General features: G+C 38.0%; 1 protein-coding gene across 2 annotated transcripts; it reads right to left on the bottom strand.

The window, feature by feature from the left end:
- Nucleotides 1-1,669: 1,669 nt before the first annotated feature.
- On the bottom strand, nucleotides 1,670-17,201 carry zdhhc2 (zinc finger DHHC-type palmitoyltransferase 2). 2 transcript variants are annotated; one of them, XM_058397573.1, is made up of 13 exons: nucleotides 16,902-17,201; nucleotides 13,129-13,155; nucleotides 12,650-12,741; nucleotides 11,762-11,882; nucleotides 11,530-11,599; nucleotides 11,400-11,432; nucleotides 10,554-10,674; nucleotides 9,831-9,963; nucleotides 6,142-6,268; nucleotides 5,968-6,054; nucleotides 5,560-5,675; nucleotides 3,618-3,693; nucleotides 1,670-3,082 (listed from the first exon to the last, which is right to left on the bottom strand). In XM_058397573.1, the coding sequence occupies exons 1-12, from the start codon at nucleotides 17,026-17,028 to the stop codon at nucleotides 3,653-3,655; spliced, it is 1,095 nt and encodes a 364-aa protein (XP_058253556.1). In that variant the 5' UTR covers nucleotides 17,029-17,201; the 3' UTR covers nucleotides 1,670-3,082; nucleotides 3,618-3,652. The 2 variants fall into 2 exon arrangements, with proteins under 2 accessions (XP_058253556.1, XP_058253555.1); XM_058397572.1 differs by having other exon boundaries at nucleotides 12,650-12,744; nucleotides 16,902-17,199.
- Nucleotides 17,202-18,277: the final 1,076 nt, after the last annotated feature.

Here is an 18,277-nt window from a genome sequence, read left to right as displayed (position 1 = left end):
TAACATGGATTACAATGTATAGCATAGTCTGCTGGTGAATAATGTGTTGAAACACTACATGTCTTATGATTATAAACAGGCACATGAAAACACTTCAAGACTTTTAGTTCTTGGCAGGTCTTGATTTTCATAATACTATGGTGTAAAATTACATGATTACCCCAAATCAATGAGCAATAGTTCAAAGTGAATAATAATGTTTCAAAATATGGACAGTGCCCTCCAGAATTATAGTTATTACATGAGAGAGAGCAGCTTATTTCTGCTGTAGAGGGAGCTTTGTCCTCCATGCAGAAACTCCTTTGTATTTTTAAGTTTGTGCATGTAAGCAAAGAGATAGTCAGTGTTTGTTCTATTGCTTTACATAGCTTGATCTGGAAGTATGTTATGCTAGTCATCTGACTGAAACCAAGTATAAACCTCCTGGAAGAGGCAACCAGGTTTTAAGCTGAAAAATCCCGGCAATTCATGCATGAAATCAATTGCATGAAAAGTCATGCAATTAATCTTCAATGAGCCCTGGACCTCCATCTTTAAAATAGCTCAAAAACATCACCTCCACCTGACCACAGCTCACGATGGCAATGGTGATAGGTGAAGCTCAGATGCTGCATGTTGTGAGATGCTCTCAGGAACTGCTACTTTAATACGTTTTTGTTGATGCTTCAAAACCACAAGAATCAACAAAACTGCAATTCTAAAACTTTTTTTTCTTCCTTCACAATCTTCCTCATTGTAGAGAGGGACTGTGCTTACAGTTTCATTTCTTGGAAATTTTCCAGCAGAAACTTTTTGTATGGCCTCGGTTGTGCTTAAGTGTATTTTTAAACTGCGTATGTATTTTATATCTATAACATGATTTTTAAAGGGCAACAATCATCTGCCTCTGTGTTGGAAATACTTCTTTTCCCATAGTAAAAATTTGTACACGTGCACACTCATATTTAGAAACAGGTCATGGCTGAAGAGAAAAGCAGCTTATATATATATATATATATATATATATAGGGTTAGGGTATGTATATATATACACACACACTACGCACCTTTTAATGCAATGTTTTTTGTTTAGGGATTTATTTTCTACATTCTAGAATAATACTGGAGATTTCAAAACTATGAAATAACACACATGGATTTAAATAATCCATATGTAATGACAACAAAACAGTCAGTTGTTATTTTAAGACACGAAGGTCAGGTGTTCTGGAATAGTTCTTGCAAGAACAGTATTGTCAAGTGCATTTGCAAAACTCATCAAGCACCGTGATGAAACTGGCTCACATGAAGACCATCCCAGTAAAGCAAGACCAAAACTTACCTCTGCTGCAGAGGGGAAGTTCATTTAGAGTTACCAGCCTCAGAAATCACCAATTAACAGCATCTCAGATTAGAGCTGTTATGAAGGCTTTACAGAGCATCAGTAGCAGACATCTCAATATCAACTGTTCAAACGACATCATTGTGTATTTCAGCCGCCTTCAGCATTAGAATTAGGTGTGTCCAAACTTTTGACTGGTAGTGTATATATATACTGTATATATAGTGTGTATATATACTGTATATATAGTGTGTGTATATATATATATATATATATATATATATATATATATATATATATATATATATATATATATATATATATATATACATATACATACATACACACACACAGTATTCATTAGGGGTGTCAATAATCTTCCGCCATATTATTTATATTTGTGAGAATATACCACAGTTGTAAATTATTAGCCTTTTTTTTTTTTTTTTTTTTTTGGAACAAAGATAAAAATTGGGTCTCAATTATTTTTAAGAAAGGTGCCAATAATTCTGGAGGCCACTGTATGTGCAGAACAAGATATTGAGACACAAAACAGATTCTCTGCTCTTCAGAAATGTGGAACATCGCATGTTTTTCATGCACCAAAAAAAACCATATTTTCACAATAGACACACTGTTATAAGTTGGTGCCAAAAAAACACAAAACTCTTTTGCATATGATTCGGTAATTGTATAAACAGATTTCAAACGGTGTCCACACGCATCATATATGGGTTTGTACATACAGTTATATAAATGCTCATCTCAACACGCCAGACCTCATTTTTGGTTGTTTTTCTAAAAGAAACAAGTGAATTCTTTTAACCATTTACAGTAACCGCAAAATCAAAACAAATCAACATTTTCAGACATTATTCTTAATGCGTTGCACTGTTAATTACACTGACCAAAAAGTGCAAGCAGCTTGAAACGCATTCACATATTGACTCATCTGAAGTGCAAAAGAGCGAACATATTCTCTTTCTGTGCTTATGAGGGGGAAATCATTTCACTGGTTTCATGTGTACTTTAATTCCTTTAGTGGCTTGGATTTAAAACCAGTTTGTATAGTCCGGCACAAAAAATGTAGTGTGTTCATGTTACAGTAAGTGAAAACTTGAATGAAATATCTCAACACTGCGACACATTTTCTCTGTTGAAGGGTTTCAGAATGACGAATGATGCACATGGCCAGTGAAACAGCATATCATCATAATGTGCACATCATTAAAAATACAAACATCTGCCTAAACATGCAACAACTGAAGCGTAAAAAAGTGCCATTTGATTGGACTTTGCTACATTTTGTCAGCAACTCATGACACCGATTAGGCATTAAGAATTCCTCGGTTTTCTTTGTAACTTTCAGTAACATACATATGCACCACACAGCATGCACAAAACCACGACGTTTCACCCCAAAGTCATATTCAAGTTCGAGTTCACAAGGTATAAACAAGGCATTAGCTGTTAGTCATCAAGTGATTATTTGATGTAACTCAGAGTGCACCTTTTTCTGTGTTGATTTAGGCACAATATACACACAAAGTCTTCATCCTTTGTAGAAAAGACTGTAGAGGTCCTAATGATTATAGACACTCTGGTAACACTGCAAAGTCAGCTTTTAATAAGAAGCACCTTGTTCAAGCAATTACATGGAAACCCACTGGACAGTGGCCGTTTCCTGTAGCAGAAGCCTCCCTGCAGCACAAAGAAGTGTCTTCATTGTTCCACAGAAAACACACAGGACCACAAAGGGATCTGATAAAGAAAGTGAGAAAGGCCCCAAATGTATAAAGGGTTCCAAAAGTCTAAGAGAAAACTGAAAATCTGAGATATTAAAACCCAGTAAATGTTCAATATCTTGAACATTTAATATTTAAGATTCTGCACTACTTCATCTTTTATTTCTCGTAAACAAATGCGTGATATCGACCAAGTTAACTGCTTTGTACAAAAGGTCAGATTTTCCTCGTGAATAATTTCCACTGAAGCAAGTGTTCATTCAACACTGATGGATTTGATCTAATAATATCATAAGGTTTTGCACAACATTTATTAAAGCTAAAAAACTCTTTTATTAAATAAGAAGAACAAGCATTTTCTCTTGCACGCTTAGACTTTTTGATCCCACTGTCTATTAATTTAAATATTATGCAAATGATGAAATTCTATTTTGTTGACATTACGTTTCTTGCATGCTCTGAGATCATGGAAAGAAATTTTTATTTGCTTATTTTGTTGACAACTGTCATTTTTCATAAACAGTATAAAACATGAAAAAAAACAAACAAACCTTGTTTCATTAAACAAGTCAGCAATGACACCAAACTATGTTTCTTTCTCTATAGTCATGGCCGGGTTGCTTGCTCCTGAAAAAACACAAATAAATAAAGAAGCATTAAAAACCATTCTACAGTCTGCTAGGTTTCTATGTGCCGTGGAATCGGTCATAAGATCAGCTGATCAGTCTACAAACACCACAAACATTTCCTTCATAACATCACATGCAGTACAAATGCTCAAAGCGCCGAATCATATGAGAATAGTGACAACAAAACACACTTTGTTTCAATATAAACCACCCTCATTTATACTTGTGGTGAGCTGGTGGCTTGACCTAGATTAAGATTTATAAAGTTATTATTTGTGTTATCTAGGTTTTATTATATGTTTTACATCCAAATCTATTGCTATTAAAAATATTATAACATGGTACAGCAATATAAAGCTGCAAATATAAGTACAAGACTAAAGTGTTTTGCTTTGGAGGTGGATTGTATTGATGCCAGTAATGGATAAACCTGGTTGTCTGTCCAAGTTCTGAACAAACCTTTCAACAAGATGATCAACACATACACCGCCTTCCAAACGTATTAGAACTACAAAGCCAATTCTTATCATTTTTTTTGATAGACTGAAGGTATTTGGGTTTAAGCTCAAAAGATGAATATGATCTAATTAGATCAGATTTTCGGCTTTCACTGCATCTCTAGTGGCAGATCACTCAATTTCTAGGTGTGAAAAAGTACAGAAATGGATGGAATTAGGAACAATAACACTTAAATTTGGTTGCATATCTTGTTTGCAATAACTGCAACCTGATGACCTGCTGTCAAACTGTTGCTTTCTTTTTTTTTCGTGATACTTTTCCAGGCTTGCACTACAACATCTTTCAGCTGTTGTTTGTTTCTGGAGGTTTCTCTTTTCAGTCTGTTCTTCAGGAGGTGAAATGCTGCTTAGTTGGGGTTAAGGTCTGGTGATTGACTTGGCCAGTTTAAAACCTTCCACCTTTCCCCTGATGAAGTACTTTGTTGTGTTGGCCGTGTGCTTTGGTTCATTGTCTTGCTATGTAATCCTCACAATTAAACCGGAAGGATTCCTCTGTTACGTTTGCAGAAAAAATGTTTCTGTAAATGTATGAATTCATTCTGCTGCTACCATCATGAGTAACATCCAACAATAAAGATTAGTGAGTGTGAAGCAGACCTGCAAGCCCAAGCCATGACACTGCCTCCACCATTGATTGATAAGCTTGTATGATTTATATCATGATCAGACCCTTGTTTTGTTCTTCACACATTGGCCTTTCCAAAACTTTCTTATTCTTCATCTTGTGGTACTGCCTCTGTATTTCTGCTCTCTATTCTATAACACTGCCCTGTGGAGGTTGTTGGTGATGCCAGTGACTTGTTTTTGAAGGGTTTCTTCAAGACCCCTGTCAGTCACACAATCCAAAATTTTTGATCACTCGAAAAATGGGTAGACCAAACACGCATCTAGATGTAAATGTCAGCAAATGAAAGCAGAAACTATTTTGATCTCAAACCCAAATTACTCCAGTATATAGCAAAAACAAAGATTTGGTCTTACTGTTCCAATACTTTCAGAGGGGAATATTGATCGCTGCAGAAACTCAGTACTCCAGAGGAGGCTTCACCAAATATTAATTGTACAGATGCCAACCATTTTGAAAACAAGATTTTTCAGAGAACAAAAACAGGTAACTCAGTTTTAGTTACTTTTTTTATATATATTATTTTTTTCTAGATGGTGGCAATAATCATGACGTTTAGAACTATTATTTACTTGCAACTTTAATGCAAGCTTTTTTGACTTGTATTATTCATACTGCTGGTTGCTTGTAGTATCTCTGAGTACCAGCACTTGCTCAGGTCCCCAAATTTAGGCTCTGCTTTTCCAAAAAATAAATAAATAAATAAAACCACCAATCCCACCTTCTCTGTCTTGTTCCTCCGCCTCATCATTCTCAGTCCAGGTCTGTCCATTGCTCAGCAGTCGGCTTTGAGATTCTCTCAGAGGTTTAGAGGGAAATTGATGGGTTTCTCCATCACTATCAATCAACAAAAAGATGAGACAAGAATACATTTTTGAACGATATAGAAACAGTGTAACTAACTGGGTGGGTGTAGATTGTGCACTGCTGTATTCAAATGTATTTTAAATAGAACAGAAATAAAATAAAACAGAAACAGAAATATCTGGTCTGCACGTTCTACTTGAAGATCTTGTTTTGTAAAGCACATGTCTTTACATTAAAATGAAAGTCAAAAATAGCAATAAACAATCCACTGAGTCACAATAAACAATCCACTGATCTTGATCATTTATACAAAGACATGGACCTTTTGACAGCATGTCCAGATGGTGAGGCAGGCTGTTCTGGGTCAGGGTTCACGAGACACGTGGGGAAGGAGCATCCATCGCCTTGGCTAAATTCACCACAAATAAAGCCAATATGATTTAGAATCTTCCTCACTCAAGTAATATGTGCAGTGAGAATGTGCAAACTGAAATACCTGGAAAACACAGGCAGAAGCCAATATTTCTTTTCATCCCCAAAGACCTGGCAGAAATTTTTGCTTACTCCGAGACTGAAGCCGTTTTTTTCAGCTCCATGAAGGAAGGCAGGTGCACGGAAGACCTCTGAGGATGGAAGTTATTTTGGGGAAGTAGATTAAAAATAACCTTATATATGAGAAATAAATGCAGATCGACAAATTTAACGTTTATTATCACTGCCACTATGTCTATATGTAAGGCAGCAGTCAACAGCAGACATCCATCACTGTCTCTATTTTAATCCCTTAATCCAAACTTTATAACAGCAGCTGTGTTCTAATACTGATATTTAACATTCCCTTACTGACCTCCCCTAACAAATTATCACCATCATCAAGGGCCATTTAAATACTTTATTGGCTCAAATTGTTAGATGGCCACTTTGAGGCCTGAGGGATTGAGTTAGCCTAAGAACTGCGATGTCTGTAATACATAATAATTTCCGAGTAGCTTAAAAACTCTACTGGTGTTTGAGAAGCATCTTAAAGACCCACTGTATGCAGTTCTATAAGCCCATCATTAAGAGGCATTAAATGTTTTATGTTTGCACTTATTTTTCTATACTCTGTCTGTTTACATTGTGGTGTGTTCATGTGGTCATGTGTCAAAAGCTTTATTTTTTTTTCAGAAACAAGTGCCATCCTGAGAACCATCACTAAACTAAAAACTGGGGGGAAAGTGGTCTAGGAGCCTAAAGTACACTATATTGCCAAAAGTATTCGCTCACCTGCCTTGACTCGCATATGAACTTAAGTGACATCCCATTCCTAATCCATAGGGTTCAATATGACGTCGGTCCGCCCTTTGCAGCTATAACAGCTTCAACTCTTCTGGGAAGGCTGTCCACAAGGTTTAGGAGTGTGTTTATGGGAATTTTTGACCATTCTTCCAGAAGCGCATTTGTGAGGTCACACACTGATGTTGGACGAGAAGGCCTGGCTCTCAGTCTCTGCTCTAATTCATCCCAAAGGTGTCGGGTTGAGGTCAGGACTCTGTGCAGGCCAGGCAAGTTCATCCACACCAGACTCTGTCATCCATGTCTTTATGGACCTTGCTTTGTGCACTGGTGCACAGTCATGTTGGAAGAGGAAGGAGCCAGCTCCAAACTGTTCCCACAAAGTTGGGAGCATGGAATTGTCCAAAATGTCTTGGTATGCTGAAGCATTCAGAGTTCCTTTCACTGGAACTAAGGGGCCAAGCCCAGCTCCTGAAAAACAACCCCACACCATAATCCCCCCTCCACCAAACTTTACACTTGGCACAATGCAGTCAGACAAGTACCGTTCTCCTGGCAACCGCCAAACCCAGACTCGTCCATCAGATTGCCAGATGGAGAAGCGCGATTCGTCACTCCAGAGAACGCGTCTCCACTGCTCTAGAGTCCAGTGGCGGCGTGCTTTACACCACTGCATCCGACGCTTTGCATTGCACTTGGTGATGTATGGCTTGGATGCAGCTGCTCGGCCATGGAAACCCATTCCATGAAGCTCTCTGCGCACTGTTCTTGAGCTAATCTGAAGGCCACATGAAGTTTCGAGGTCTGTAGCGATTGACTCTGCAGAAAGTTGGCGACCTCTTCGCACTATGCGCCTCAGCATCCGCTGACCCCGCTCCGTCAGTTTACGTGGCCTACCACTTCGTGGCTGAGTTGCTGTCGTTCCCAGCTGACAGTTGACTGTGGAATATTTAGGAGTGAGGAAATTTCACGACTGGATTTGTTGCACAGGTGGCATTCTATCACAGTTCCATGCTGGAATTCACTGAGCTCCTGAGAGCGACCCATTCTTTCACAAATGTTTGTAAAAACAGTCTGCATGCCTAGGTGCTTGATTTTATAAACCTGTGGCCATGGAAGTGATTGGAACACCTGATTCTGATTATTTGGATGGGTGAGCGAATACTTTTGGCAATATAGTGTATGTTCCACAGAAAATGCAACCACTTCCTGATTCTCAGTGGCAGGAAATGATATGCTGAGGTCCGAAGATAGAATATAAGGTCTTCTAGATAAACTGAGTGCAGAAATTAAAAAGGCAAACCCATCAACAACAATTATTATTCATTTATAAGCAAGTAGCTTTAACTGAAAGACTTCATCCAAACTGCTACTAATATTTAAGTTAACCAAACACAGAAAATTTACATAAATTGTACACCTGAGGTATTATTCAGATGGAATTTACCATTGTGTAAAGAAACCTGTGATGTCACCTCAAATAAATAATCTACGATTCAATCTCGGGTCCAAACTTGAGCAAAAGTATGAAAATATCTTCAAATATAAACTGATCAGGCATGACATTATGACCACATTATGACCATTCTGCCTAATATTGTGTTGGACAAAGCAGCCCTGACCCATCGAGGGATGAACTCCACTAGATGCCTGAGGGTATTTTGTGGTATCTGGCACCAAGATTGGACTTGTTTGTCCAGCACATCCCACAGATACTCGATTGGATTGAGATCTGGGGAATTTGGAGGCCAAGTCAATGCCTCAAACTCGTTGCTGTGCTCAACAAACCATTCCTGAACCACTTTTGCTTTGTGGCACAGTGCATTATCCTTCTGAAAGAGGCTGCAGCTATCAGGGAATACTGTTTCCATGAAAGGGTGTACATGGTCTGCATCCACTTGGAGTAACAACCACATGGATGGCAGGACCCAAGGTTTTCCAGCAGAACATTGCCCAAAGCATGACACGGCCTCTGCCAGCTGGCCTTCTTCCCATAGTGCATCCTGGTGTCATGGCCATTCAAGTGAGAAAACGTGATTCATCAGACCATCAGGCCACCTTCTTTCATTGCTCCATGGTCCAGTTCTGATGCTCTCGTGCCCATTGTTGGCACATTTGGCAGTACACAGGGGTTAGCATGGGAACCCTGACTGGTCTGTGCCTATGCAGCCCCATACGCAACAAACTGTGATGCACTGTGTATTCTGCCACCTTTCTATCAAAACCAGAATTAACTTCTTCAGCAATTTGAGCAGCAGTAGCTCGTCTGTTAGATTGGATCACACGGGCCAGGCTTCATTCCCCATGTACATCAATGAGACTTGGCCATCCATGCCCCTGTCGCTGGTTCAACACTGTTCCTTCCTTGGACCATATTTGATAGATACTGACCACTGCAGAGCAGGAACACCCCACAACAGCTGCAGTTTTGGAGATGCTCTGATCCAGTTATCTATCCACTCGCTCAAATCCTTACACTTGCCCATTTTTCCTGCTTCTAACACATCAACTTTAAGACAAAATGTTCACTTACTGCCTAATATATCCCACCCACTAACAGGTGCCATGATGAGGAGATAAATCAGTGTTATTCACTTCACCTGTCACTGCTCAGAATGTTATGCCCGATCGGTGTATATTCTATTAAAGATTATTCTATTAAATAGATATAAAGATATATAGATAAAGATTCTATTATTTGTTTTAGAGTGTAAATGCTTCTAAAATGACTATTATAACCTATTTAGTCTTTGCATATCAGTAAAATTAAACAATAACACCCGATAAACAGCACATGTAAGTAGATTTCAGCAGATAGGAAAGCAATCAATTCTCAAAAGATTTCAAGGTCATCAACAGCTATTTGAGAAAAACATTTGATGATTTGAAGTTTAAGGTCAAGTCACTTACCCAAGGTGGATCTATTTTTGCAAATTAGCCAGCAGTGATAAGCAAACAGAGAAGCCAGGCTAACTGAGAACATGGAGGCGGCAAAGAACAGGAACATGATATGGAACTTGGCTTGAGTATCTGGCAGGCCGTTCTGAGAAAAGACATGAAACCCTAAAAAGGAATCTCAATCACAGCACAAACCACAACTTATGGATTTAGCAAAAAGGAGTAAAAGCTTATGGAAACTAAGATTGAGCAACAAAACTAAACACACCAAATTCCTATTTCAACAGTTAACACAGCGGTCCATATTGACTAACAATTACTACAGTAGTGACTCTACACTTCTCTAAAGGGTCTGCAGCTAAAGCCACTACAGGAGCTTATCAGAAGCTCAATCAGTCATTGACTGTTCGACCCAGTAACTCCTACCCAGTATTGTTTAAGTCGTTCATGTGTTTTACCGTCCACCTTCCAGGAAAATACAAATGCAGGAAGATAAAAACAAGCATCATTAACACTAAGACAATGCAAGGTGTTCTGAACACCACTTTTCCAAAATACTGGAGTTAAGAGCGAATAGTAAAAGACCTTCTCTGCATGCATTCTGTATAAGATTTGAACACCATCATTTGCTTTAAGAGATTTTTTTAATATGAACAGCATCAGAATTGTTTTGAGCTTAACTGAACTGAACTGAATCACATCATGAAGAAGAAATACTTATACACGTATACTTACAGTCCAAAACTGAATGAAGTACTGCAGGTCTGTCGCAGTGATAAACAGGCAGTAGAGCAACGAGTATGCAAGAAAAAGTGTGAAAAACTTGTAGTTTGAAAAGCCCACGCAGTTGTTCACCCTGTAAGAAGAAATCATTTTCTATTATTGAACGCGCACGCACACAAAAAAACAATGTCATTGTAAAAAAGTGATCAAAATTATCTGTTTTGTTGCAGCATATGAAGCTGTTCATAATCTTTATTCATAAATAAAGCAAAATAACAAGCAATTCATATGTTAATAAATCTTCTTAAATCTTTTGATATTTAAATCATCCATAATATTTTGAATGCATATCATTCTTAATTGGCCAGAGCTTTTTCACTTTTTATACAACAGTTCCACTAATGCCAGGTAAACTTCCACATGGCTACTACAGTAGTGTTAACGGCCTCAGCAGACATGGCAAATGAAACTATTCAAAAATATAACTTTTGTCTTAAAATAAGAAAGCTTAGTAGATAAAGATAAAAAGTATGAAGTGATGCCAATTTTACCCAAAGCAACTTCAACGGGAATGAACAAGAAGTCAACCTAGCTAGTCAGCTAGCTGATGTGATATGATGTGCTAAGGGAATGTGACTTCTTCTGGATATCTTCACACTTGTGGAGCAAAAATGATTTCGGTAACACTGCATCCGAAATGGCAATTACACAATACTAATTTCTTGTTCATAAAACTGTTGTATAAAAGCAAAATCACACTCTCATTCACATACTTGCTTATGTGACATTGTTTAAATATTTCTCTTCAAAGTATTTTTTGCACTTCCTCTGTGTTTAACATTCTAACTTACGGCATACCATGGACAGTGGTGATCCATCTTCAAGACGCACCTGGGAAACAGTATTACATTTTGAAAGGACACACCAACAGGATACATTCTTCCTAAATTTCAAGTCTTTTTTTTTTTTATATCAAAGAAACTCATACTTATCACAGACTGAGCAGTGATGACATCGGTCAGGTTTCACCAGATGGCACCGATCACAGTAGCGAATAGCTATGGAGATAATTTTTCTACAGAATGAATAAAGCTTATTTGCTAAAGACTGACTGGAAAAAAAAAAGCAATGTGCACTCATTGTTATGTGGCCTGCATCTGTAGAATATTTCTTGGTCACAGTTCACCTGGCAGTAAGAAAGTCTTGCAGTGACAGCTCACCTCCAGACGTTGTGCGAGTGGATATGGGTAAATCCTTGGCTATTCTTCTCAGAATCTCTTGTTGAGATTCAGAGCGATCCTCCTGCTTCAGCAGTTCTTTGTCAGTGTGTGACAGGTGGAACTGAGCAGACCAGACAAAAACACAATGCTCTGATTTCTATTTTTACTCGACAAGTAATAGTGTGGTCTACACTGTCACACGGTGATTCTGCTGTCAAATTGGATGAAATATTATTTTATAATTTAAACACCGCACATTACAGACACAGACACACACTTGGGGTGCGTCTCAATCAGCTCCCAAGGTTGTGAATCAGTATATGGTAAGGATTCTGGCTCACTTTTTTATTTCCTCTGTAAAAACTATATTTCTGTCATAATACCTCAAGCAAGATTGTAGGCTAGCTAGAAAACTTTTAAAAAGCATTCCTTAAACAAGAAACAAACATTTACCACACTTAAAGGTTGTTAGACTCAAACAAATATACAGAAAGTCAAATAAAGTTACAAATCACTAATTTAAGTAAACTTACATTACAACAACGATAACGAGATACTAACATTTGTAGACAAAGCTGGCTGAGAGTTTGTTCATTATCTAGGCAATATATGTTTTGTGTATGTTTTGTGATTGATACAGCCTTTAAAATGGCCAAGTCCCTGAACAGTGCCCTGACTAGTGAACTAGAGAGCTGAGTGAGATGCACCCTTGGACATTGTATGGTTTCTGTATCATGAGGCATGTGAAGTATTATTATAGCGTTTATATGAAACATTACTGATACAATAGTGACACTAAATAAAATATATTATTTTTGGTGGTCAATCTACTGCACATACAGTAGCTACTTGAATAATATCATCAGTACTGAAAAAAACACTGCATACCTCTTTGAGTGGGTTCATTGGTTTGGTGAAGATGGTTTGCCAGTATGACCATACAAACATGATGAAGGAGACATGGTATGCCATGAGGTAAACTACTGAAAAACATAAATCATTCATATTGACCTGTCAGTTGATTAAACATACTTATGTAAACATCAAGCAATTTGACACATTTATATTGTCTTAAATTACCAGTATATGAGGTATGTGAGTATATGAGAACTGGCAACCCAACAGTTAAAAGTCTGATGAACAGTGTAGAACAAGTGTAGATACTGTATGAGTCAATAAAAAGTTTAATTTTTTTTATTTTGCATTATCCATAGCAAATCGGTATCACCAAACTGTTTTTAACATAATCTCTATTTTGTCAAGTGTTCCAGCGCTTAACAGGCCGATTTTCCATTCTAATTTCCTTATTTTTCCCAATAAAACCTATTTGAAATATATATTCATTATTATAAAAAAAGCAGGCTTACCTTTCTCTCCCATGTTTTCAATCGTTTCTGTGTAAAGAATGGAAAACAAAAAAAAGGTTAGACCCAAAATATGGTTTAATTAAACCTTATTGTAAGAGCTTCAGCTGATGGTGCCTAGCTCTAGCCCTAAAAACATTCTAGGATAGCTTGTATTCCTGCAGTTTACGTAGCTTGTTTATCTTGTAGTCCTCTTTACATACCCTCTGGTTTAACAGTAATGTACAAGAATCCATTAGTAAAATCCAGAACTAGAAAGAAACATCATGCACCTTAATTAAAGCAACACAAGATTCACTGTAGAAGCTCTGTGGAGAAAATTCAAAGACTTGACCTAAATATGAAATTGAACAGCATGACAGTGTATATGCAGAATATCTGAAAACAGCAGCAGATGCTGTACAGCTGCAGCAGTTGCTGATGCTGGAACCTAAATAACATGGCAGAGAGCTGCTGATCACGCTTCATGTATAACGCACACTCACACACAGGCCTTTTCTTTACAGACAGACAGACAGATAAACAGAGAGATACTTTATTCATCCCAATGGGAAATTGTGTTTACTTGTGTCAAGTTGATGATAAGGTAATAAGTCATATTTCTTATAACATGGTGCAAGATATAGCCTAAAAACAGTGGAGGTTTCTAATAGAATAAATACAACATCAACCCTACAGACCCCAAGAGCTGTTAGATGTTGGCATTGGTTGTTTCTCTTAACACAGAATATAATAATGGAATTGAATCATTTAGTCCTGCAACTTGTGTCCCATAGCACTTGCAAAAGATTTAAGAGTAAAACATGCAGTCACTCTGTACAATGAAATTGTTACTCTGCATTTCTTCTGATCATCAGTGCTGCAATCAGTTCTGATCTATTGACCTCAAACCTAAATGTCTTTAGTGTATAGCAAAAAGAAGAGAATTGCCCTTGTCGTTCCAATTCTTCCAGGGGGGACGGCATATAATTAATTTTATTCTGTCCTGTTGACCTTTATTGTGACTTCTTGTCCATCTGAAAGATATAAATATTCTTTCCTGTTATAAGATAAAGTATATATCCATTATATTGGAGTGTTTCCCATACACAGATGATATGCCGAAACTATGCCCCGGTTTACAAATATATTTTGTCCTATCTAAAAAACAAAAAATAACATTTTTTAAAAATCCATTCTACAAAAATGAATTGGCATTTTTAGTAATTTGCCAGTGGCATGAATACAGAGCAAAAGAGAAAAAAGCTGAATGGTACTGGCAAAACATTCTCCTTTCCTATAAATGCTTGAACACTAATTACACCATGAGCTAGCTAATAACTGTAATTGTAAGGAAGCTGACAAACTGCTGGATTAGTAGTCAGTTTGCATGTCTGACTGTCTGTCTGTCCCTCTGTCTGAGAAGCTCCTAATATTAGCACGCTCCCATTTTCTGCTCACTTTGTACAACAGCAGAGCACATGAGAATATCCAGATTAATACCCCGAACTGATGTGTTAAACAAAAAAGCTGCTAATGTTGTTTGTTATTTCACATGTAGTTAGCACATTACATGTCATTTCCGAGAATTTAATCACTAATGTAATCAAGCAGTGCATTTTTAAATATCAGTATGAAAACTGGGGACACTTTCAGCCGTCTTGGTTTATAACAACTGCACACAACCGAGTGACTCGCTCTCCTCTTCGTGAGAGCTAAAAAAAATAAGCTGTTTTCTTTTGGTAACACATGTTTATATTTAGACTATATCATGGTTGGGATGCCTGTATAATTTCAGTTTGCACCCATACACTGGGAATGCAAGTATGCATTAGAAATTAACAGACTAGATTAAAGAAAAAAATATTTCTACAAATATCATATGAGAATTTTTACTTCTTTGAGAGAGAGGTTTTTGATTAAAGTGTTCAGAATCAGTCATGTGTCCATTAATTGTGCTCGAGCACCATAGTTTTAATGAATTTTAATTCATTCAATTAAACGAATTAAAGAGTGTGGGGGTGTGAGAAGGAGACAAAGCTGAGAGAGTGTGGGGGTGAGATAGAGGTACAGAGAACTGAGTGTGGGGTGAAGGACAAGGAAAGAGAGATGAGATGACTGATGATACATATACAAGGTTTTGGATGTCCACAGACTGATCCATCCGTGCTATTTTAAGTTTATTATTTCACATCCATTGCTGCAGCCCATTTCTCATATGCATGTTTTGCTTTTCTGGTCCTTTTCTGATTCATTGTGGTTGGTATTCTCTCTGTAAAGCCAAATATTTGGTTATGATAAACAGAAATACAACTTCACTTATTACCTTATTGTGTTCTTTAATAAAATAATCTTGCATTTTTCCATAGAGAATACTAACATTTTTTTCCTGTATCTCTTGCATATCATCATATCATCCAGCACCTTACATAAAACTAACAGCTTCAAAAAATGAACTATATGAAACACACAGCGAAATGAAAAACTGACTACAACAGGAGCAAAAATCATGTGGATAAAAACAAAACAAAAAAAAATCAAACAATCTATTTGACCCAATGTCACACCTTGTGGGGCAAGGACACGGCATGCTACAACTGAGAGTATGACCAAAAAATAAAACAGGTCAAGCAGGAGATTAGTTCTCTGTAGCAGCTAGGTAATGGGATTAGCTTTGGGGCATTTAATCAGCTGATCAGACACTCATAAAAAGTTCTGTTGTATCTGTTGTAGGCCACATGCTGCCTCATGGATGAGTCAGCCTCTACCTTCTGCTTGATAGTAACACTCACAGAGAAGTTTATCACCAAAAAAAAAAGAAAAAAGAAAAGCTTTTTTATTAGTAGTAAATTATGGTGGAACCTACTGGCTGGTAGACATTAAAGCGAGTTAACAGGCTTTAGTCTAATCTTAAATTCAACTGGTAAAACATCCCAAAGCACCCTTCTGGATGATGTACTAGCTCTAATGTAATACTCCTCTGTAGGCTGATGATTTTATTACATCTTTGCTTATTTTATTTATCCTGTCCTTAGGCCACAGTGAGTCTGAGTGCCAACTGAAACGATGCTGTCTATATAGACCGTCTGCTTGCGGTTCAGCATAAATGCTGGTCTCACTCAGCAGGAGCATCAGCAGTTGGGAGTATGCTCTCAGCCTCCAATATACCTCATAAAAAACTAACCTTTGGCTTCACTGCATTTTAGCCAGGGCCATTTCCCTTGCTTTTCATATTGAAACAAAGTGCATGAAGCCAACTGTTCTGTATCTTTAGAACACAATGCAGAACAAAGCCTACACTGTCCTCATTTATCTGGCTGTCCACGGTGATGAACTTGTGACATCTCTGACACAATATCAATTGAGTAAACAAATAGAAAGGCCAATAGGTTGACACTTGGCAACTTAGAAAGCATTATATTTTATTTAAATACAAAAAAACCCCACAAACATGTAATAATAATAACTACACATGGGATTGCAAATTAAATTAAATTCTCTTTTAAACAATGTTAAACAGCAACTTGTCTCCTTTGTAGCAGTGTGACTGTTTTAGTGCTTTACCTCCCTGACATCTTCATAATCACATGCAAGCTCTTGGCTATTTTTTCCCCATGAGTATATTAACATCTCAATGTCCCAACGACTAACCTTCAAGTAAATGCACTTGCACCAACGTGTTTAGGTTTCTCGTTCATGAAAGCAATGCCAGATTTAGATAAAAACATGCAAAGCACAAAACACGAGTCTCCTGACACGGTTCAGGTTCACAGAGATCTCGGGCTATCCGCCCTTACCTACGCAGAGCTGTACCACATACGCGTAGTAGGACCACGCCACGAGCGCGCACACGAACAGCACGGGGATCCAGTGCACTACTCGCTGACACTTCCGCTTGGCGCTGCGCGAGCCCGACGGCGCCATGTTTCAGCTCCGCTCGCTGACCCAAACATGCCAAAACCCAAAACGCCGAGCTCTTTCGATCCGTCAGGACAGTGGGTGTTCGTAAATAGCGGACATGCGCCCGCTTCCTCCAGCCCCGCGCACAGTCATTTCGTCCTGTGTGTGTGTGTGTGTGTACGCGCACGGCGAGCAATAACGGCCCCGCCTCCTTCTCGCCAAGTTACCATGACGCCCATTAGGCGCAGACAAGACTACGGCCAAAATCACGTACTACTGTATTAAAGAGTACACAGCGTGTGTTTACCCACTGTTTAATACTCTGATATTCAGTTTCGGACATTGTTGTGCACACAAATTAAATACTCAACACTTTTTTCTCTCAAAGTACTAAGGGTCAAATGGAGACAAGAACATAAAGTCATAGGTCCAAGCCCAAGACTGTAGTAATCAATTTTTTAAAGACACACACACACACACACTAACTTTGTCTTCACCAGTATCTAATCTTCTTAGTTTTTGTCATTTATTTGTTTGATTCACTTTATAATCATTTATTCTATTTCAATATATAAAAATACATTTAAAAGTGACTATTTGTTACTAACAAATAATAAGTCTAATAAAAACAGTGGTATTAAACAGATATAGCCCTAAATAATCATGAACTCATTATGTGGTATGATTTTACACTAGGGCAGAGGGAGAGGGGGTTATCCGTCTCCGGTAGGGCTGCGTACCCAATCCAACTAGTAGGAGTGCTCTACGTCTCCAATTAGTCCATTCTTGGGCTCCTTTTACTGAAACCAGGACACATTTCAGTTTTTTGGTGTTTGGGGTCCATCTGCAGGCTAATGACCCACTTTTGGATTGCTCACATTTCTAGGAAACCCAGTGGGATCACTAAGCATCCTCAACAGGCTCCTTTACTGCATGTGCCAGCCTACATCTTCAGGAGAGATTTCAGGGATTGGTCCATCCTTCTCAGGTTGGAAACTGATGTTGTGGGGTGTAACTTTCCTATAGCATATCTGTTCTATGGGGAACAAAAGTCTTGGGACAGAGTGGCAACTTTGATGGAGCTTGAGAACCCCCAAGCAAGGCACAATGGAAATATGTCTATAACCTTTACCATCCTATCTAAGCAGCAGGCCCAAGGTGTTTTCTGCAGAGCTGAGTTGCACATAAGTTTTTCTATCAACCACACCTGATCACATTTATAAGCTAAGTGTCTTGAGAGCTGCCTGATATCTTGGCCCAAGTGTCCACCACC

This window comes from Hemibagrus wyckioides, linkage group LG08, assembly GCF_019097595.1.
Source record: "Hemibagrus wyckioides isolate EC202008001 linkage group LG08, SWU_Hwy_1.0, whole genome shotgun sequence".
Classification (NCBI taxonomy): Eukaryota; Metazoa; Chordata; class Actinopteri; order Siluriformes; family Bagridae; genus Hemibagrus; species Hemibagrus wyckioides.
This window is presented reverse-complemented; position numbering and strand designations above follow the sequence as displayed.

Bases quoted from the DNA above. Each gene is read 5' to 3' on its own strand.
- zdhhc2 (XM_058397572.1), bottom strand. From the start codon at position 17,028: ATGGCGCCGTCGGGCTCGCGCAGCGCCAAGCGGAAGTGTCAGCGAGTA. The intron at 6,055-6,141 runs GTATTTCAGTTT...TGGTGAATTTAG, and splicing joins CTTCTGCCTGTGTTTTCCAG to CCAAGGCGATGGATGCTCCT. The intron at 5,676-5,967 runs GTCCATGTCTTT...GTTGATTGATAG, and splicing joins TCTGGACATGCTGTCAAAAG to TGATGGAGAAACCCATCAAT.